General features: G+C 40.0%; 1 protein-coding gene across 1 annotated transcript; it reads left to right on the forward strand.

The window, feature by feature from the left end:
* Positions 1–612: 612 nt before the first annotated feature.
* LOC306743017 (solute carrier organic anion transporter family member 1C1-like) lies at positions 613–21,892 on the forward strand (the record flags this gene model as incomplete). Its single annotated transcript, XM_079225487.1, has 14 exons — positions 613–711; positions 8,595–8,736; positions 12,494–12,626; positions 13,228–13,349; positions 13,424–13,570; positions 14,586–14,684; positions 15,843–16,091; positions 16,971–17,135; positions 17,979–18,174; positions 18,785–18,950; positions 19,589–19,761; positions 20,627–20,691; positions 21,068–21,185; positions 21,655–21,892. The coding sequence occupies 14 exons, from the start codon at positions 613–615 to the stop codon at positions 21,890–21,892; spliced, it is 2,112 nt and encodes a 703-aa protein (XP_079081613.1).
* Between the last annotated feature and the right edge of the window lie 485 nt (positions 21,893–22,377).

The following is a 22,377-nucleotide window of genomic DNA, read 5'->3' on the forward strand; positions in this document are numbered from 1 at the left end:
ATTATGGAATAGATTGGCACAACAGCTAAAGTCGGTAATAGCATGCTAAGTGGTTAAAGTATACTGTACATGTACATCATCCAGCCATTGTTCCATTTTTGCTCACAGTATAAACATGTGGCAAACAATGGAACTATTTCCCTTATGTATTTATCTCTTTACATTATACCCCCAATATGTATATGTAACACACACAAGTCCAACACATGTATTCCACACATCACTCATGTTTGCCAGTTAAAAAAAAAAGTTGAAAGGTAGTGGAGGTTGCAAAAAAGAGCAGCCAAGCTTAGTTAAATGGCACCATGTTAGCTCTGCATCAGAACATGTGTTTGGTGAACCTGAGCAGTAATACCACTTTTTGCATTCCTTAAGCCTTATTAACAGATGTTGGGGGGGAAAAAACGTGATTAGTTGTGATTTATACAAACACATACAGGGATTATTGTTTGTGTGTCAGTCTCCCCTCTGTTGGCTGATGGCTGTTTGTGTGCAGAGGATGATAAGTGGGTCACATGCTTGAATTATCCATTTGCAGGGTTGCATGCATCAGTGCCAAGAAGCTACATTACGTGGGGGACTTCTGCAAAGGAGACACAGAGACGTTTCTGAATGATGGAGGTGGGAGCTGAGCAAGGACGCTCACAGGGGAACGGACGCAGTGACGCCGCGGCCAGAGAACCGCGTTCCTCTCCCTGCACCAGCCTTAAGGTACTGAATATTAACGTGTCTCGGGTGAAGGTGTTTCAGTTGATCACTATTTCTCGTGTGTGTGTGTGTGTGTTGCGAAGGAGTCACGTGTTCTCTTAGTATGTCCGCTTGCATGCATTTCTGCGTTTAGAGACCCGTACTAAGTAAATAACCAAAAATGAGTGCCACTGAAACATTTAACTCTAAACAGTCATTTTACCGGTTTCCAGCAAGTTGCTTTATTTCTAAATAATGAAAATGCCTATATACTGTGTAAGTTATCGTGACTTTACGATGAGTTTTCCCCCCACACTGCTGCACAATTGTTTGTTAACAGGAAACCCATCTATCGATGTGAGGTCCCGGGACAGGGATGTTATAGTATCTGTACAGATTGTAAAGCCCTCCTAGGCAAATTTGTGATTTTGGGCTATACAAAATAAACTGAATTGAATCTATTGGCACTTATCTTGTTGCCACTTTTATGGAAAGCCTTGCCTTCTGCCAAAAGCATTCTGGCAGAAGGCAAGGCTTTACAGTGCTGATGCTTCCTTCCTTCCTTACTGCTCACAAAACACAACTCGACAGATCCAATCTCCTTCATTGTTCTTTGTCAAAGACATTTTTTTGCTTGAAATAGCAGTTGACAAAACAATCTCACGAGAGGTAGACCTTCTGTTGTTGCTATTCTGGATCTTTCTGTCGTATCACAGAATCTGCGGATTTGAGTTTGCTTTGCTCAGATGTTCTTAGCACTTCAAGGATTTCTCATTCATATTGGCTTAAAAGACAGCAATTGACAAATCAAGGTTCATTTAGATGCTGTTCTGGAGCTGTTAATCATATCACACAATCTTCAGAATCTTGACCTTGGAAAGTTTCAAATAATTGTTCTTTATTTATCTGTAAAGTTAAGCACATGCAGAAAGTGGTGAGTAAGAGTCAACTGTAACTTTTATGCATTACAGTAGCTTACCGTCACAAACACTTCTGAACCTAGTTGAACAGAATAATATTGGGCTCGAAATTAAAACTTCAGATGTGACGGGCTGCCTTGAGTCAATGAAAGTAGTGGAAACCCATCCGCAGAGCTTACACTATCAGGGATTTGCTATGTGCTTGGTATAGTTAGTATAGTTGAGCAATGTAAAGAAAACTTGGTGGTTAATGTTAGCCAATGTTTTGTATTTGACATTAGTGTACAATGAGCATAGATGAGTCGATTCGCTGACCCATTGCTCTTCTTTTACTTTTGCTACTCATACATCATATTTAGCATGTGCCATTATATAATAATTGTCACTATAGCAGCAGTTGATTCTGAATAGCTACACAATTCTCGTTTTATGAATTTGTCATTGTACAATGAGGCTTCAAAAACATTACATTAATGCGTGGGACCGTAGAGGATCTTTAAAGGGAAACGTGGGTATTTTCAACCTGGACCCTATTTCCCCACAAATTGGGACAAAACATGTTGAACTTGGTACTGTTGTGCATGAGCTCTGCAGCCGGCAGACACGACAATGTAATGCTTAAGTGCAATTTAGAATATACATTTTAGACAGTTTGTCCATAACGAACACCATGTTCGAGCATAAGGTGGCTCATAAGTGTACCTGGTACCAGAACACCTTAGGCCGGAGATCAATGATCGACTTTGTAGTCGTATCATCTGATCTGCGGCCGTATGTCTTGGACACTCGAGTGAAGAGAGGAGCAGAGCTGTCAACTGATCACCACCTAGTGGTGAGTTGCATCAGATGGCGGGGGAGTCGGCTAGAAAGACCTGGCAAGCCCAAGCGTGTAGTGAGGGTGAACTGGGAACGTCTGGCGGAGGATCCTGTCCGGGAGGTCTTCAACTCCCACCTCCGGAAGAACTTCTCACAAATTCCGAGAGAGGCTGGGGACATGGAACCCGAGTGGACCATGTTCAAAGCCTCTATTGTGGACGCGGCTGCTCGGAGCTGTGGCCGGAAGGGACATCGTCGGGCGGTGGAAAGAGCACTTTGAGGAACTCCTAAACCCGGCCAACATGTCCCCCGGAGAGGGGGCAGCGCCGGAAGACTTTGGGGTGGTTTCTCCCATATCCCTGGCAGAGGTCGCTAAGGTAGTCAAAAAGCTCCTTGGTGGCAAGGCGCCAGGGGTGGATGAGATCCGCCCTGAGATGCTGAAAGCGCTGGACATTGTTGCGCTGTCTTGGTTGACACGCCTTTTCAGTGTCGCATGGGGGTCGGGAACAGTGCCCATGGACTGGCAGACCGGGGTGGTGGTTCCCATCTTCAAGAAGGGGGACCGGAGAGTGTGCTCAAACTATCGTGGCATCACACTGCTCAGCCTCCCGGGAAAAGCTTATGCCAGGGTGCTGGAAAGGAGGCTCCAACCGCTTGTCGAACCTCAGATTCAAGACGACCAGTGCGGATTCCGTCCCGGTCGTGGAACAGTGGACCAGCTCTTTACCCTTGCAAGACTACTGGAGGGGTCCTGGGAGTTTGCCCAACCAGTATACATGTGCTTTGTGGACTTGGAGAAGGCTTTCGACCGGGTCCCTCGGGGGTTTTTGTGGGGGGTGCTGCGGGAGTATGGGGTGCCGGACCCGTTGGCACGGGCCATCCGGTCTTTGTTCGCCTGCAGTAGGAGCTGTGTTCGTATCCTCGGTAATAAGTCAGACACGTTCCCGGTGGGTGTTGGCCTCCGCCAGGGCTGCCCTTTATCACCGATCCTGTTCGTGACCTTCATGGACAGGATATCTAGGCGCAGCCAGGGGGCGGAGAGGATCCGATTCGGGAGTCTCGGGATCGCCGCTCTGCTGTTCGCGGATGATGTGGTCCTGTTTGCCTCCTCGGACTGTGACCTCCAGCATTCACTGGGGCGTTTTGCAGCCGAGTGTGAAGCGGCAGGGATGAGAGTTAGCGCCTCCAAATCTGAGGCCATGGTGCTCTGCCGGAAACCGGTGGATTGCTCCCTCCAGGTGGGGACAAACTGCCTACCCCAAGCGAAGGAGTTCAAGTATCTCGGGGTCTTGTTCACGAGTGAGGGCAAGGTGGAGCGGGAGATCGACAGACGGATCGATGCGGCTGCAGCAATAAAACAGGCGCTGTACCGGTCCGTCCTGGTGAAGAGGGAGCTGAGCCGGAAGGCGAAGCTCTCCATTTACTGGTCGGTCTATGTTCCAACCCTCACCTATGGTCACGAACTCTGGGTCGTGACCGAAAGAACGAGATCTCGGATACAAGCGGCCGAAATGAGCTTCCTCCGCAGGGTGGCCGGGATTACCCTTAGAGATAGGGTAAGGAGCTCGGACATCAGGAGGGAGCTTGGAGTCGAGTCGCTGCTCCTTCGTGTCGAAAGGAGTCAGCTGAGGTGGTTCGGGCATCTAGTCAGGATGCCTTCTGGAAGCCTCCCATTAGAGGTTTTCCAGGCATGTCCAACTGGTAGGAGACCCCGGGGAAGACCGAGGACACGCTGGAGGGATTATATCTCCCGGCTGGCCTTGGAACGCCTCGGGATCCCCCAGAATGAGCTGGAAAGTGTTGCGGGTGAGAGGGAAGCCTGGGTCGGCCTGCTAAACCTGCTGCCACCGCGACCCGACCCCGGATAAGCGGCTGATAATGGATGGATGGATGGATTATAGACATTATAGAAAGAAGATTCAGAAATCTTGCGAGTGGTGACTCGTTGCTAGGAGATAGAAAACGTTAACGTTTTAGAGAGGAGTGCCGGAAAGTGTGTTTGAAAATAACATTTTCAATGTCATGGCTGATGAATTAGAAGAAAAATGCGATTGCAAATATGGATTTCAGAACAAGACCACTCCTTGAACAAGCCTTGGATCGACACAATAACGAACAGACCAGATTTTAGTGGACTTACATTAATGCTGCACATTTGCATCAAAGGATTATATTGCAACTTGTTTCGCTGTTGCAGAGTACTCGCTCAATACTGGACTAGTTTAAAAACAATGTGTCGACATGTGTCACTTACACACAAAGCATGGGATAATACAAAAAAGAATAAAAAGGTTAACATTTTTAAAAAAATTTAAAAGGCTCTTTGAACTAACTCATGATATGTCCATTGCATTTAGGGAATCAAATATCCTGCCACAGCCTCTGTATTATGTATAACTGTGAACAATAAATCAAAACCTTTTTAAAAAAATAGGGAAAAAAATACATCAATTTACATACATTTTTACTTTAACTATATTTATTAAATATTATCTTTTCAACGATGAACTTTTTTTCCCCCTTTCTCTTTACAACCTCAAACAACCTTCTAAAAAAAAATGGATCAGACATATCCAACAATCTTGTTGCTTTCCCCGACATGAAAGTGATGTGAGACAATGGTGTTCAAGCAGCTTTTGATAATACAGACTGCAGTGGCAGGACAGACTTGGGTTTCTTCTCAGAATTGTTTTATTCCCTGACTGGCTGGGTGGGACATGGCATCAACTTTAATCCTGGGCTCTGTGTTATTTTTTGCTTTTTTGTTAATTCCATCAATAAGACTAGAACTTTGGTTTCAATTTGTTTCTCATTCTTTTCTTGTTTCAAACACCATCTGAACTCCCGAAACACTTTGGCATTGTATAATACATGATTGTTCTTTTTGTGTGTGTGTGTGTGTGTGTGTGTGTGTGTGTGTGTGTGTGTGTGTGTGTGTGTGTGTGTGTGTGTGTGTGTGTATATTGGACTCATGATGTTAGTCTAAGCGTATTAGGTGTTTAACATCAATGAGCTAAGAACAGAAGCGGGTCACAGGTCAGGTGGAGGCTTTGTTTAAATGTTCAAACACACTTACTCTGAATCCCTTTTCAATGACCTTTGATCACAATGTGGCCACCGCTTATTTAGCACTTGCTAAAACCAATTAAAATAACTGAATGAAAATCTCACAATGCATACCATTGTTGCAAAACCACAAATGAGCAAGATGTTATTAAGAAAATGTAATTCATTACTCATGATTTACTCAATAAGGAAAGTAATTACTTTGCCGTCTTTCTGAGAGTTAGATGAGAATATATATCCGTCCATTAAATGTAAGGCATCAACGAGCAGTCAGTTGGCTTAGCACAAATACTGGAAACAGGGTAAGAAGTAAGAAAAACTAACAAAATGTTTTTTCCCCCTCTCTAATGGAAACTATCGAATAAGAGCAAAAAATGCATTACATATAATAATGTGAGAGGAATTATCTGTTCCCATATCCTTTAAAAGCAGTGTTGATGAACAGTTAGAAAAAGTTCAATCTTTGGTTCTACAATTATTTTGCAAAAATAAGTTTCTAACGGACTCTGATAACCACTTTGGTACAAACAATGTCATAGTGAGCCACTAAAACAGAAACTAATCCACCTGTGTTCGCCAAAACTGACTCTTTGGTGCAAACCGCAAATCAAATTAAGCATATTGGTCTGATCCAAACAGCTATAAATGTGAAATAGAATAACTAAGAATGAGTTTGGAGAAAATCCACCACTGGATTTTCTGACAATCCCAAAAAAGGGGCACACTTTTACTAACAAATAAGGGAGAAGTACACAGTTGTAAATAAGAAAAGCCTTTTCCTTATTTGGGAGGTAAACGTTAATTGTATGCATGCTTGGTTGCACGTTAATCCCCACAGGAAATGCACACGTGATAAACTACTTTTGTTAATGCACCACTGTCCCCACTTTGTGGTTAGCATGACCTCAACAGAGGTCTGTTTGCATTGATCCCATCATATATGTAAATGTGCACTTTGTATGAGGATGTATAAAACAAGTTAATACAGTAAAACTCCTGATTATCACACAACTGTTGTCATACATGCTGAATAGACTTCTACCCAATGCTTCTATTTCCCTCTCTAATTTTGTTAATGTGGTTTTATCAGCGTTGGTAGCATGGTCAGCTGCCTCTAATTCAACTACCACTGCATGTTTAAATGTTCAAATTGATTATCAGCACTTTTTGAGCGATTTTGGTGAGATATGTTATATGTGAATAATACTATAATACTTCCAGCCATTGTTCTGCCTGCGTGTCTGCCATGGCGTGTCTTTTCCTGATCGTTTGTGTAATGGGACTCTCATGTGCACTGCTGTTCTCACGTCAGTACTGGATACTCAGTAAGGGGCCGGAATGCTGTACAAGAACCATGACCAAGGCCACAAGCCATTACTTATTCACAAGCATTCAGGGAGACTGAAAGAGATTAGACAGTCTTAGACAACAAAAAGGCTTTTATTCTCCTCTTGTCAAACTCTGTAAGAAACCACTGGCATTTTGTCCTCAAGGCAAATTGGTAAAAAAAAAAAAAAAGGAGCAAGTAATTGTATGAAGTGGAATGAGAGTCAATGAGTAGGAGTAAGAGCAACAAGGAAGCATGAGTAAAAGAAAGAGTTGTGTGGCCGTGTACACACGAAAAATGCATAAACCTGTACAGGCTGAAGTAAAATACCAATATTAGTGTTGTTTACATAAGAGCCTTTAATAACACATGTCAATGCTTCAATAGCAATTTTACTTTTACACGGTCACATTTTGTAGGTTCTGTAAGAGTTCAGCTTCCAGTTTCTCCCACACGCTTAATCAGCTCATTCAGTACACCTGTTGGTCACACCTCATCAGCTCTATCACTCTCACCTGTTCACTCTGCTGAACCTATTCCCTCGAGTATTCCCTATAAGTGTTGTTTTGAGCCTGGCCAGTTTTAGACTAATTATCAAAAGGAGTTGTTTTCTAATATTAGCCTACGTTCATCCAGCTATTATATAATGGCTGTTATTATTTTCTAGCTACAGTTTGTTAGCCTTGAAAAATACACTGATTAAAATAATTTAATATTTGGGATTGACATTCCCCAATTTCTTTTATGTTATGCAAGGTGGTTTTTGTGTGTCTTTCTGTTGTCGGAGCACTTGTTGCATAAATAAGCATGTGAATAAATGTGCCCTTAAGACACAATACATAACTTTATTCTATTTTGCTCTGTGCTTTTTGTTATATATATTTAAAATAAACCGAAAGTGTGTTCTATGACACGGATAGTTATGTATACTTTACACCAAAAAATATCTCTACTTCTTAGGTAAGCATGGGAAAACATGTGACTCCAGATTAGATTAAAGTAGTCTATTTCTGATATAGTATGTCGGGGGAAGCTGTGTTAAACTGTTTATTTTGTGTTCTCTTTAATGATCTGCACACCAAATCTTAAAAAAAAATAAAGATTCAGATTCAACTTTATTGTCATTGCACATAGTACAAGTACTATGACAACAAAATGGAGTTTGCATCTGTCCAGAGCCCTACAAAAAGCATACAAATGCAACATGCAGCCACAAAATGTACAGAGGATAAAGAAGGAACGCTGGGGACAATAAAGACTCATTTAAGGACTCCACTGTATTTTGTTGTTGAATCAAAAATGTTTCTGTCTACTTCTTTTCTCACCACCTCAAAGCTTTCCACAAAATCGGACAGGGGAACTTTTTTTGGGAGGAGTTTTTCCTGATCCGATGTGAGGTCCCAGGACAGGGATGTCGTATGTGTATAGATTGTAAAGCCCTCAGAGGCAAATTTGTAATTATGGGCTATACGAAATTAACTGAATTGAACTGTGGTTGGCCTTGGTGAGGTGCCCAACGATCATATTGTCCATATAGTCCAAAATCACAAATTTGCCTCAGAGGGCTTTACAATCTGTACACATACGACATCCTCTGTCCTGGGACCATCAGTACTTATTGTTTTACTTAAGTGTGAACATCATTCAATCAAGTAGATCATTATTAGGGAAAAGTAGGTTAAAACACTTGATGTATGTATTTGCATTCTCCTGTGCTGCATAATATTAATGTAAATTCCCTTTCTCTCTGTTTTCCTCATCTCACTCTCTTCTACCAGATGTTTCTGGTGGCTTTGTCATTTGCCTATTTTGCAAAGGCTTTGTCGGGGAGCTACATGAAGAGCACAATAACTCAGCTGGAGAGGCGCTTTGACATCCCCAGTTACCTAATAGGTGTCATTGACGGGAGCTTCGAGGTAGGTGAGTAGACCTGCCAGTCACTGTTGTTATGTTGATGCTCTGTTCACAGCCTCTGGTTCATGGGCTCCCCTCCCTTCTCTCTTTGGGACGGAAATATGAATGGGTCACTGAGGTATTCAAGCTGCAGATAAAGGATTCATCAGGCTTCCAAGAAGGGGGGTGTGTGTGTGTGTGTGTATAGTGAGTCATGGTGTTGAGCAGGGACATAACAGGCTCCCAGATCTCTCTTTGCTATGGACAGTCGAACTCCAGAATGTTTACGGTTTTATTATGCAATACATCAAAGTCTGTTAGCAGGTCTTGCAGAGTACTACTACACATGTGGAATACAAGTTGTATAAAGCCTTCTGTGGCTCCAGAGGGAGCTGTCTGAAGTCTGCGCTGTGTTATTGTCCTAAAGTGATGTCACTTGAGTCAGTGTCAGCTGGAGCTGATGAATCTGGAGGCGTGAAGTTAGAAAGAAGTGAGTCGACCAGCCCTCTGTAGCGTGCTCCTCATCAATTGCCACTAGCACAACACACCCAAATCAGGAATCGACTGTTTATTGCATTATTGCATTATATTGGGGAAAGTAGGCGTCCAAGTGAGATCCATGCGTGGAATATGATTTTTTGATTTTCCTGCCTCAAGCAAGTTTCTGTTTTTAAGTTCCACTTATTAAATATAACATGTTGAAATACCTGATTCTTAGTACCAGTAGTGTGATATCACAACAAAAGATTGACTTACATTTTTTGACCAAACCACAGGTTTACTTCGTGAATATACAGCTAGTGCTAGTGAGTCGATCTGGCTTGCATCACTTACATACCTTAACTTCTGCACATACTGTATGTGACCTGTTGGTCCTCTTAACACTGAACATTTCTGCAAAGTGTGTTCCCAGATTGTCCTCTAAACCAGTTTCTAGGTCAGTTATGTAAGACTAGCTCCCACAACTAAAGTGTCTTTTGTCGGTTATGATTAAGAAAAAGCTTGAAGAGCGAGATGAGACCCTGAGACATGATTCATACAAGAAACAAGTAGTAATCCACTGTCAGCCATTCTAGTTCTGTGGTTTTGCTGCCAGGGAGTCGGTGTTGGCCCACGGTGACACGATAGTAGTGAAGAATAAATTAAATCAAGAATAAACAGTAACATTATGGCGGAGTGTGCAGGAAAGCCGTTACTCTGATGGAGATGCTGGACCGAAAAGGTGGGGACGACACCTCTGAGTCAGAGTTCAATACCCCGGATCTCTCTCCTTCCGTATCTCTCCATCTCATGTGAACGCTGCTTCTCTCACGTGGCCTAGGCAACAAGCTTTCTCTTTTAGACCGTTGCCAGGGTAACATAGAGGCAGAGCAGCGTAGAGGGGCGAAAAAGGGAGCGGAAAGTGCAAGAAACAAGAGAGGAGAGCGGATAGAAGACAAAAGGATGAGAGGAGAGAAACAAAGAAGGAAAAAGAAGGAAAAGGAGAGTACAGGCTGCTAACGATTGATGAGGCACAGGTTATGAGCACAGATAATTAACCCCAGCTGACTGACCTGTACTGCACACGTAATTCTTAGCATGTACTGTACATCAAAAAAGTAGAGAATATATATGTTTTATCCCTGGCCATATTGTGTGCCTATTGAACAAAATATGCTAAAAGTATTTACAAAAAAAATCTATTTCTACATTTTTTTTATAATCAAAATTCAATCGTCTTTTCTTTTTGTAAAACAAAATATGACGTGTGCTTCTTTACAGAAGCAGGTACCATCCAATTTCAACCAATAATATCATGTCATCCATCCATTGATTCAAGCTGCACCTTTTAGAGAAAAGGGAGTTGTGTGGAGCTCCATGTTGAGCTCCATTCTAAGCCAACCCACTTTTTAACGATAACTGTACACTGCTTGAATATTCTGTTTCACTGGGGAATACTGGCAGTATGATAATGTCACTCCAACATAAAAGCACTTCTAAGATTTCTTTATACGCCAAGGTTACACATGCAGATTTACTTGTAATTACTTGACATTTCTCAATGCTGCTACATACACAACAACACATGTATTGTTGAAGGGGTTTGACGTCATCCCGTCTAATTAGCCTTTCCAATAGAAAAAGGTCAAGTTACATCTTTCAGTTTTCCACCTTGTTTTTCCACTGTCACCAATAATAGACAAAATGCACCTAAAAGCTGATAAAACAGTAATTGCCATGTTTGATTTTGATTTGAATTGTTTAATTGTTACGCCATCAGCCATGTTTGCTGCTGCATTTTGTAGTAAATAATACAAATCTCTTGAAGCATCAAGATGCCTCACATGTAAGAGCACAACCTTATCTGTCTTCCAAACTACACATGCAACATTTTTTGCTGTCAGTTTTCATCTGGTACTTCTCTTTTAATGCAGAAGTCTTTCTAAATAGACACATACCAATGTTTGGTATCCTATTGTTATGATAGCTTTGTGCAGTAAGTAATGGATATTATTCTGGCTAAGGCACATTGGGAAAATAACATTTAGATGATTGTTTTCCAGATTTTCTTTTAGCTTTTCCATTGCATTTCTGTCAAATTGTACAGGGTCAGGGTAGTCTCAATAGTAATGTATGCACATTGAAGGATTCACAAATGTATTTTGTGATTCATATATAAATGACTCTCTCAACAAAAATATTTTTTAACGCACACAAAATTGTTATTAAATATAAATGTAAACAAAATCCACATTTGAAATAAATACCGTACACGTTTGTATTTTTGGAAATACACATTTTAAATAAATACAATTTGTAGTTGTTAATTTCTGGTGCACACATATTTCTTGTTTTTAATACAGAAGAAATCCACAAATGTATTTAAAATCATTTAAAAATAATGAAACAACCAAACCTGGGAAGAACAGACTGCTAGTATCCTAAAAAAAAAACCAAACAAAGTGGAAAAGAAACTAAATTGAAGGTTACAATCAACATGTTGGAAAGACCATCATCTGGCTAACAAACGTATGACTACGACAACGTAAGCTAACGCAAACTAACGCTAAAGGGACAGCGAGTTTTACGACAGTGGCGAGCTCGTAAAAGCATTAACACAAAGTTTAGAGTTCAGCCATTGAGCTGAACAGTCGCTGTGTCTCTTTGTTTGGATTCTTTTGAGGATGTTTGTAGACTTATCTGCCTTCCTTTAGTTGTTCCAACACTTAACTGGGGTACACAAGTCAGATGTTTGGACCTCAAAAGCTACCGTTGTACCCTCCTTTCACTCTCCGTATCGTTCCTTACCCGGTTATGACGGAAAGGTATACCGCCGTATATTGGCTGCACACCTGTATATCGTTAGTTGCCAATCAGACGTCTGATTGATTACATATTATTCCGTGTTGGTAACAAATGCATTTGTGAATCGAGCGAGTGAATTTCACACATGACAAGCAGTTTGTAAATGCAGGTTAAAAAACAGTTTGTATCCAAATGTGACAACATCCAAATATGTTTTTAATAAAACTATTAAATTTGTTTAAATGCAATTATTTGTGGATTTCTATTACATTTACTTTAAACAATAACTATTAGTGTGTAAATCAGAAATATATTTGGGAGTTGTATTTTTTTCATATGTGGAGTCTGTGTTTATTGACCTTTTTTTGGAACGAGTTGTGTATCACAAAATACATTTGTGAATTCTTACATAGGCACGCCTGTATACATCAAACATAATGAAGCAATGATTATGTTCCCTTCTCAAAAATGACTAGTTAATTCCTGATATTCCTCACAGGTAACCTGTTGGTGATAGCTTTCGTCAGTTACTTTGGGGCCAAGCTCCATCGGCCAAAGATCATTGCAGTGGGTTGTGTACTGATGTCCATTGGCACCTTCATTATCGCTCTGCCTCACTTCATCATCGGACGGTGAGTTAAAATAGCCAATGGGCCTGGTTGTTGTATGACTGCAACTATAGACTCAATCTAAAGTACTTAAAACATAAATACAATAAACCAAAAAAACATTGAATTCATTTTGATTTAATACAAGTAAAGCTTTGAGTTTCCAACATTTGTGAATCTGTGGCAATTTTAATTTGTTGTTGATGTTATTTACAGTCTTGTAAAAATCTAATTAAAAAAACATGCTTAACAAGCTGTGCTACATATTATTGTACCAAATTAGATATACAAGAAGACTCTGTACACAATGTACTGCATCACTATCCAATAAGATAAAGTCTCGTGGACTCCACATGAACATTTCCATAATATATTACTGCACCTTGCCTCGCACTGTAACTGGGTCAGGCTATACCAGGTCAAACACGTTGCTGTTCCAATGAGTCTTGACTGGAGATGATTCAATGGCTTCACTTTGTTCAGCAGGAACTTCCTGACTAACATTTTACTTATGACTTTGGCTTCCAGTAAGATTTACAGATTGTTTCCTATAACCTAGTAATCATGATTATTTGTTATTTCTTCTCCGTGTATTTTAACAGTCCCATTCATGTTTTGTGTACAGCTATGAATTCGAAACATCGGTGCGTTGGGTCGTGAACTCGACACAAAACCCTTCTCCTTGTCCTGTGGGCTCACCAGCAGAGCTGACTCATGATGGTAAACTGCCTCAAGTGCCAGCCACAGGTAAGCACCTTTACACAAACACACTAGCGTAGACAAGTCAATATGTCTGAGATTGCACTCATCTGTTCCTCCAGGTTGTGAGGGTGACTCCAATCTGTCGATGTGGATCTATGTGCTGCTGGGAAATGTATTGCGGGGGATTGGAGAGACGCCTGTTCAGCCACTTGGGATCTCTTATATCGATGATTTTGCATCTGAGGAGAATGCTGCGCTGTATGTTGGTAAGGAAAATCTCAGAAATATACTTCTAGTATGAAAGTAAACACACTCTATCATTAATTATATGACATGTACATGATCCCCAAAAGTCATTTAAAAAAATTGTTTAAGCTTTAACCAAAAATGAGCAGTGCACAGGTTCTTTAGACACACATATTGATGCTAGTTAAACACGACTTACATTTAAATCCGTGCAACTTCTTTTATCCGCGACTTAACAACTCTGTGGATGTACATGTCTTTGATCCATTAAAATATAAACCTGAAAAATAATCAAGATATATACTCTCTGTATTACAGTTTGGTGTCATACTTTTACAATAGTTTCAAGGCAAAGCATATTTTCCATGCAGTCAGCACTGCAGCACACTGCTGACACACCCAAGACAAAAAGCATGCCCAGACTGAAGGAGACCAGAAGTGTTGCATTAGTGTCATATTAGCTGATTTATAAGTTTGAAACAAAGGCCACAATACTACTGCTACTTATTATTATTGCTGCTACTCAAGCACTAAAAAGCTTTAAAAAGGCAGAATAATATTTGGAGCCAATGTGCTCTTTGGTAGCAAATCAAAACAGTCAAAGTATGGCCATATCAGAGTAAAAGCCTGTGAAGAAAATATGCATGTTTCATGCTTTTTGCAGCCCTCATGTGAAGCAGCCAGCACAGCCTTCTTCAGAGCACAATACAGTATCTCACAATAACGCCATGTGTGTTGAATGGAAGCTCTGCCACATGCGGTGGTGCTTTGCTCAGATATTAGCAAAGCGGTAAATCCCGTTAGTGTTCTACAATAGCAAATAAGTATTACTGAAATGCTTACTGAGCAAGTCTCTCTCAAACAAATGAGGCATTAACGCAGGTTTAAAACAATTATAGAGTGTAAATCAATATGTATGTACAATTTGTGGTAGAATATTTGTGTACTGAGTGTCTCAGTTGTTAGTACACACAGATAGAATCCTAACCAGCGTGTGTGTTGTGTTTCTCTGTGGGTATGTTCACCATATCCTAGGCTGTGTGCAGACCATTGCAGTGGTTGGACCTGTGTTTGGCTACCTGCTAGGCTCCCTTTGTGCCAAAATCTATGTGGACATTGGATTTGTAAAATTGGGTGAGTCTAAACAAAAATACATGTCTAAATAGTTTAATAAGGCTGTTAAGTGAATTGGCAGACTGTCTAGACACAGTTGATGTCAATTAATAGCTTAGTAGAATGCTCTCGAACCCCAACATTTAAAGTAGGTTTTTTTCATGGAATACATTTGTCCCAGGGCGAAAAGCACAGGTATAAGTAATGCAATGAATTATGGCTGAATATTGTTTCAGGGTCCTGGTATATTGCACGCCGTCTCACTGTCATGACTTTCTGGGACACCTGAATAGAACGGATTCATCTGTAATGTTATTAGTAAAACCTGAACTTTCCCAACCATTACAGATTAAAATATCTACTGTGAACAAAGACCGTTTCATTCATAAACCTGAGGCATGATTACATCAGATATAATTACGGGTGGATCACAGGCCGTATATGCATGGCTCACAGACCCAGAACAGGTGTACAGGATTAGCATCGATTAGCTAATGAACAGGGTATGGTGGGGGATAAGAAGGACAAAGCCCAGTGAAACACTTTAATCAAATAGAGTGCAGCAGGGGGACAAGGAGAACCAACAATCAGACAAAGAGACAAATAGAGAAGTAGCAAAATAAATGAAGTGAAGAGAGAAAAGACATGACAGAAGGGAGAGAAACACAGGAAAGGGGGATGTAAATGGCAACAGAAAAAAAGGAAAAGAATGAGCGTCAGAGGAAAGAATGGCAAAACAAGTTATGTCAGAAGACCAGTTAATAAACCAATGAAAAAAACATTTTCTGGTGAAAAAAATTAGTTATTTAAAAAAGCTAACCAAGGCCATACCATATGTCTGTTTTCACTGACAGCCCAATCAGACTGCAAAATTCCATGTTTGGCTTTTTAATTTAAGAAATTGTAGCTATGAAAAGGCTGAATGCAGCTCTGTTGTGCCTTATCCTTTCATGTGGGTATTCAGTCATATATATATATATATATATATATATATATATATATATATATATATATATATATATAGAGAGAGAGTTCAGTAAGATTTAGAAAGACTTCAATTAAAGTATACAAATACTGCATTTCATTTTATATAGTTGTCCCACTAAACCTTGCAGGATCTGTGTTGATCCATATCCACTGAGCATTCATTCCATGTCATCCTCTGTACCCCCAACACAGAAACTATCACCATCACCCCAGCAGATTCCCGCTGGGTGGGGGCCTGGTGGCTGGGCTACCTCATAGCTGGGTTCATCACCCTGCTATCTGCTATCCCGTTCTGGTTTCTGCCCCGCTCCCTCGCCGTATCTGGGACCCAGGGCCCAGAAAAATGCACGCCAGAGCAGACTAGTTTCATTAAAGATCCTCCTCTTCTGAAGCACAAGTATCCTGCAGACGAACATGCTAATTTCATAGAGATGGCCAAAGGTAAGGATGGATTTAGAGGTTTGTAGTAATTTAACAATAAGTGATTGCATACTGTTATAAGTGTAAAGCCACTAAAGAACTGTTTAAATGTTTGAAAGCACCTAGACTGCATCATTTTTCACTTTGATTGTTAAAATGTATCTCCAAAGGTGTGCCATTACAATAATTCACAATAGTAATATAATCGCAGCAAAAGTCTACACATAGGGTCTTTAAAATTGAGAAATAAATTTGCAAAGCCAATTTAGAAAAAACATCATCATCATTGTTTACTCGCTCAAAGTCTTGTTCACTGTCTTTGTTGGCGCATGACCAGGTTTGTTGAAGCGTTACCGCCACCAGCTGTCTATCAGCGGAATAGTCTGAAACCAGCAGAAGGATGTGAATTGGGACGACCATGTGCTTGAGCTCGCACAATACCAATACAAACTCAAGTCACTAAATACTGTAGCTGGCATGTTTTTATTGACACTGACATTTTCAAATTGTACATGTATTGGCTGCATTTTGACCGACTGTCACAAGACTTATAGTTTTTTTTTTAAATATATGTTGTCTATATGCTCTTCTCTTTTTTTCTTTTTTTACCTATTTGCACTTTATCATCCTATCTTTATTCACTATATGTTGGACAGGAGAGGAATGTACTTTTAAATCTTCTGTATGTTTGCACATACAGAAAAATTGACATTAAAGCTGACTTTGACAAGGCAATACTCCTCTATTCTCTATACTCATCTACACTTCCTACTACTTCACGTAGACAGAAACACACAGTACATATCATAGCAATAATCAGACATGTTTACAGCCAGTAGTCACTTCTGCATAGAGACATTGGATATTTATTTTTTGACTCAGATTTCTATTCCTCTACAGACTTTATTCCAACCGTGCGAAATTTGCTGGGAAACCCTGTGTATTTGATCTACCTGTGTGTGACAATCATCCAGCTGAACTCTCTCATCGGCATGGTGACCTACAAGCCCAAGTACATCGAGCAGCACTTCAGGCAGTCGGCCTCAAAGGCCAACTTTCTCATGGGTATGGCACATGTGCTCCAGGTCACATCAATTATTTGTGTATTACAACCTGGAAAATCGGCACATAACCGACGTGGGGATGGCTTTTATGCTCGCTTCACATTGTATTGGAGAAAGACCTCTTGGATTTGCCTAGTTATCTCACATCAATTGTAATGTCAAGTACATACACAACATACATTGTAAAGCCTACATACTTAACATGTTTATAATTCCAAATGCATGCGGTTTTCAGTGTAAAAGTGTTATTCAGGTCAGCGTTGTGTTCCCAGTTAATTCATGGTATTATGCATTTGCTGAATGAAGCAGAAAAAAACGATGAAGAGGGGCTATCATTAAAGAGAGGAGAACTGAGTCGGGGTTGTAATTCAGCCTACTAAACTGCAGAGAAGTGAGCTTAGTGGATATGAAAAGTGCTTTGCATATAAAATGAAATATCTAATGAAGCTGATAACACGAGATGAAAGTCTCTACATGCGGTCTCATCAAAGGAGATGCCTGCACTGAATAGACTGCATATGAAAGAGAATGCAATATTAGTGACCAGAGCAAATTACATGGGTGTAGATAAAAGAGCATGTCTTCACATTGATGTTAAATGACAGTAGAAGAAAAGAACATTTAAAAAAGCAGGACTTTTTTTTTTTTTTTTTTATCAAGGCGACTTCAAATGTGTGTCGTCTTATTTTACCCCTCTCTTTTAGCAAGTGTGAAAAATGATAGCCGAGCTTTGAGACGATATCAGATTATATAGTCTGTTTTTTTTCCAATCCAGAGTAAGCTTTTGAATTAACGATCCATTTCAGATAATATTCATCTTGTGTTTTGCTGTCACTTTTAATAGGCATGATCAATATCCCAGCCGTGGCACTGGGGATGTTTTCTGGAGGTCTGCTGATGAAGAGGCTTAAGCTGAACATCATGGGAGCAGCCAGGTTTGCCTTCGGCACGTCTCTGATCGGTTACATCCTGTCGCTGTTCTTCTTCGCAATGAGCTGCGAGAATGCCAAGGTCGCCGGTGTGACACTCTCATACAACAGGTGAGGCGTAGAAAGTCACATGGTGTGTCAGGGTTTCTGTTTTCAAGTCATAATATTATAAAAAATGCAGTACTTAACAGTACACGGGTTGATCTAACAGACAGGTCATTACTTACTGGGCCTTAAATGCACCTCATGAGTTTGCTGCTTCTGGGATTGGGGCATTCAAGTACATATGGTTGGATGTAACAACAACAAAGATTGTACATGTACAATAGAGACAGAATCAAATACCAAGTAAGGTGTTTAAAGGTTAAAGAAAATTTGGACTAGTATCTAGCAACAAAATAGCAAAGGTTTCCTTGGGGGCCACAGATGAAAGAGCAGCATGAGGAACATGCAGACTGCTTCTTAACACTGATGCAACCAGAGGTAATCACACACCTAAAGCCAGATGGAAATACCACAGCAGACCAAAAAGGTGTTTTTTTTAAGGTTTGACATTTAGGAGAGAAAGCAACATTAAGATTAAATTAAATGAATACTTTTCTCTCAAAGGAACATTCTTTTTCTCACAAATGTATTAAAATATGTTTCTGCTAGCTACTATGTGTGTAATACTACTAAGATGTTCATGTTAAATGATTTCCTCTCGTTCTATTCCTTCCAGCATGGATATGATATCTTATGATAAACACTCAGTGTTCGCAGCCTGCAACTCAGACTGTTTTTGTTCAAAGAGTGACTGGGACCCAGTCTGTGGAGAGAATGGCATCACATATGTCTCTCCCTGTCTGGCTGGCTGCACCACCTCTGCTGGCTCAGGGAAAAACACAGTAAGTGGACAAGGTACTCAAACTACAAGAAATATTACACATGGGAAATGTATTTCTGGTATTTGATACCGTAGTACACAACTTTGGCAGGTTCACAATATTGGTACATACCTAAAACTGAACGTTATGCGCGGTCAAATACACTGTTGACGTTATGTTGATAAGATAGTAATAATAATGTTACTGTGTGGTCCATGGGCCATCACGAGTTATGGACATTTTTTGGTGCAGAAATGAGAAGGTTATACACATACCATAGTATTGTTTGTTTACAGCCGTTTTCTTTTGAGCTATTTCCTTTTCTGATAAATGAGATCCCATAATATTTTAGTAGATTATGTGAGTTAGAATCAGTGTTTATTGCCAGGTACGTTGAACATTCGAGGAATTTGACTCGGTGAAAGGTGCATAACAATAAAGATAGACATAGAATAAAACAATAAACATTGTGCAATAATAGATACATAAATATTTTCTTTTCTGTGCCTGGTTGGCTTTTAAGAAAATTATTATGGATCATTGGTGATTGCAGTAATGTTGTTTCTCTGCAGCAACACATGAGTGTTTGTAAATATACAATATGTGTACATATTTGTCTATGTCCTGCTTTACATGTTCACATGTGCGTGTCTCTCCAGGTCTTCTCTAACTGTAGCTGTGTCGGTGTGGCTGGTAATTTTACGGCCAGTACAGGCCAGTGCCCTCACAAGGATGACTGTGACAGGATGTTCCCGTACTTCCTGGCTCTCTCTGTCGTCACTTCCTTTATCATCTCCCTTGGGGGCACACCAGGCTACATGTTTCTCATCAGGTCAGATTTAATGTCACAATTTGGGTATAGATGATGGACCCTTTGGAGCTGTGTCTTTGTGCTTGTTTCAGAAGCTCTTTTGTAGCAAACAAATGTTGCTAACTGGCATTCCACTAAGTATGGTCTATATGTGTAGTTATGTTTATTAGGTTAGAGTTCTTCAGTGACATGTACAGTCAATAGCATTTCTCTTAGGTTTTTCTGTTATTTGTTACTTTGGTTCATTTTCTCTTTTAAGAAAAAAAAAATCTATCTATTTAGAGATAGATAAAAAAAAATATCATAGAGACTCGTTGGCCCCATGTATGCCCTGGTTTGAGTCCAAACTGTTGCTCTTTGCTGCGTGTCATCTCCTCTCTTCCCAGCTTTCGCTGTTGGAATAAAGGCAATATTAGAGTAGAGTATGCCATAAAACATCATGGAATAATAGTATATCAGAAAATAGTATGTGATTAAAAAAAAAAAACTCACAAAAGTCATGTCATAGTATGTCATTCAAAAGTCATATGGCATACAAAGAAAGACACTTTTACCTACACAAGACACGCAAACACTCTTCCACAGACAAGATCTTCTAAAGCCATATCAGCTGATCCTGATCGAATGAAGCGGCCTCACTGGAATTTAATTAGTTTGTGCTGTTTTAACGTACTCCTTCCTCATGGAATAGTTGAACATGCATTAAAATACATTGGAGTATTTTGTTTGACTAAACCATTTTTTATTTTGATTTTTTTCTTATGGCCTTCGAAAGGAACTTGAGTTAACCTTGAATATGTGCTGTGCTGTTTAGAGAGTATGAGCAACATTTTCTAACCATTTTGTTTATGAGATTTCCTGAAAAATGTAATTTCTCTTTATGAAGGTGCATCAAACCACAGCTAAAATCTTTGGCGTTGGGTTTCCATGCTCTGGCAACACGTACCCTCGGTATGTCTCCTTCGAAACTTATCTTTTATCAAGCATGTTCGAGTGGGTCAGGGTTAAGATAAGATAATCCTTTATTAGTCCCGCAGTGGGGAAATTGCAGGATTTAGAGCAGCAGTGCACACAATAGACGCATAGTAAATAAAAATCAAGTAATATAAATGAATAGTAATAAAACGGTAAAGAAGATGCAAACTCTGTAAATGTGTCATCTTGGGTTTATTTCTATCATTCTCCCAAACTTTCCTGTCACTTGAACTACCAGATACAATCCAACATGTCAGTGTTCCAGTCTTTTTCTGACTGCTTTGAACAGTATAATCTATTGTGTTTCAGTTCTTGGGGATGTGGTTGTGAAGATATGTGTTTGGTCTTACAGCGGGGATCCCAGCACCCATCTACTTCGGAGCAATCATTGACACCACATGCCTGAAGTGGGGTCAGAAAAGATGTGGCGGCATAGGAGCCTGTAGGATCTACAACACCACTTCATACAGGTAGTACTATCGGTTCAGCACACGGCATTCAGCGTGTTATGGATCTTTCATTTTCTGTAGTTGTAAGATTACGTTAATATCACAGTTTCAGGCTCAGACTTTTTATATAAAACTTTGAAGTAACAAATTCTGTTCTGTAATTGCTGCTGCACATTGTCTGCTATATGTCTTTTGGTTACAGGAACGTTAACTTGTGACCACGGTCCCTACTTGCCTTTAAATAATGCTACTTCTGGGAGTCATAACTCAAACAAATCCGAACACACAGACGTGATACATGTTGATATTGATGATTGAGTGGAACTTACACTTACCGATAACATTGTCATCCATGGGTACATTGTAGTTATTTACCGTTTCAGACATGTCCTCAGTCTGTTCTCTGCCTCATTCCATGTCTCCTCCTGTATAATCAGAAGAAAGCTAATCTTTACCGAATCAGTAATATTTTGACATCTTGACTTCTCAGGAAAGCATACCTGGGTCTGACTCTGAGCCTACGGACTGTCTCGTTCATTATTTGCATCCCAGGCTTCTTTCTACTCAGTCGACAGCAGAGGAAAGAGGAAAGAAATGCCCTCCACGGGAATCCGGCCAATGGCGGAACAGAGCTGGAGGCACTCCGGAAGGAAGAGTTTGTGACTTCTAATTCTGACCAATCCAAACAAACGCCAGACAACAACACAGACAGGGAGACACGGCTGTGACAGATCCAGCAAAATTGGGAATCATCTCGTATAAAAAGCATAAATTATATATTTGTACTATTGAACCTGTGAAAGCTTTGTGCATTTTAAAGAATTGTAATATAACTGAAATATTTCTTAAATGTTTTTTTCAATATAAAAATGTTTTTTAGATTTGAATGGTTGCACTTGAGATTAGATGGGACATTTACCAGCACTTATTAAGCTGGTAGAGGAAAAGTGGCCTTATAAACCACAGGCGTGGCACTAAATTTAAACAAAAAAAGTATAGTTAAGGTGGGGGAAATTAGGCCTTCAACGGGACAGGAAGTAAGGATATATTTTTCGTAGAAAAATATAAAAGATAAAACATTTGTGAAAATGAAGATGTATTTCAGTAACTTTTAAAAGGCTTGGCAGAGGTTGATATGACGTATGTGCCTCATTCACTAAACAGTTACCTCTAAAAAAAAATCATGTCTCACATTTTGAACAGATTCATGAAA

Source organism: Taurulus bubalis (assembly GCF_910589615.1).
Source record: "Taurulus bubalis genome assembly, chromosome: 10".
NCBI lineage: Eukaryota > Metazoa > Chordata > Actinopteri > Perciformes > Cottidae > Taurulus > Taurulus bubalis.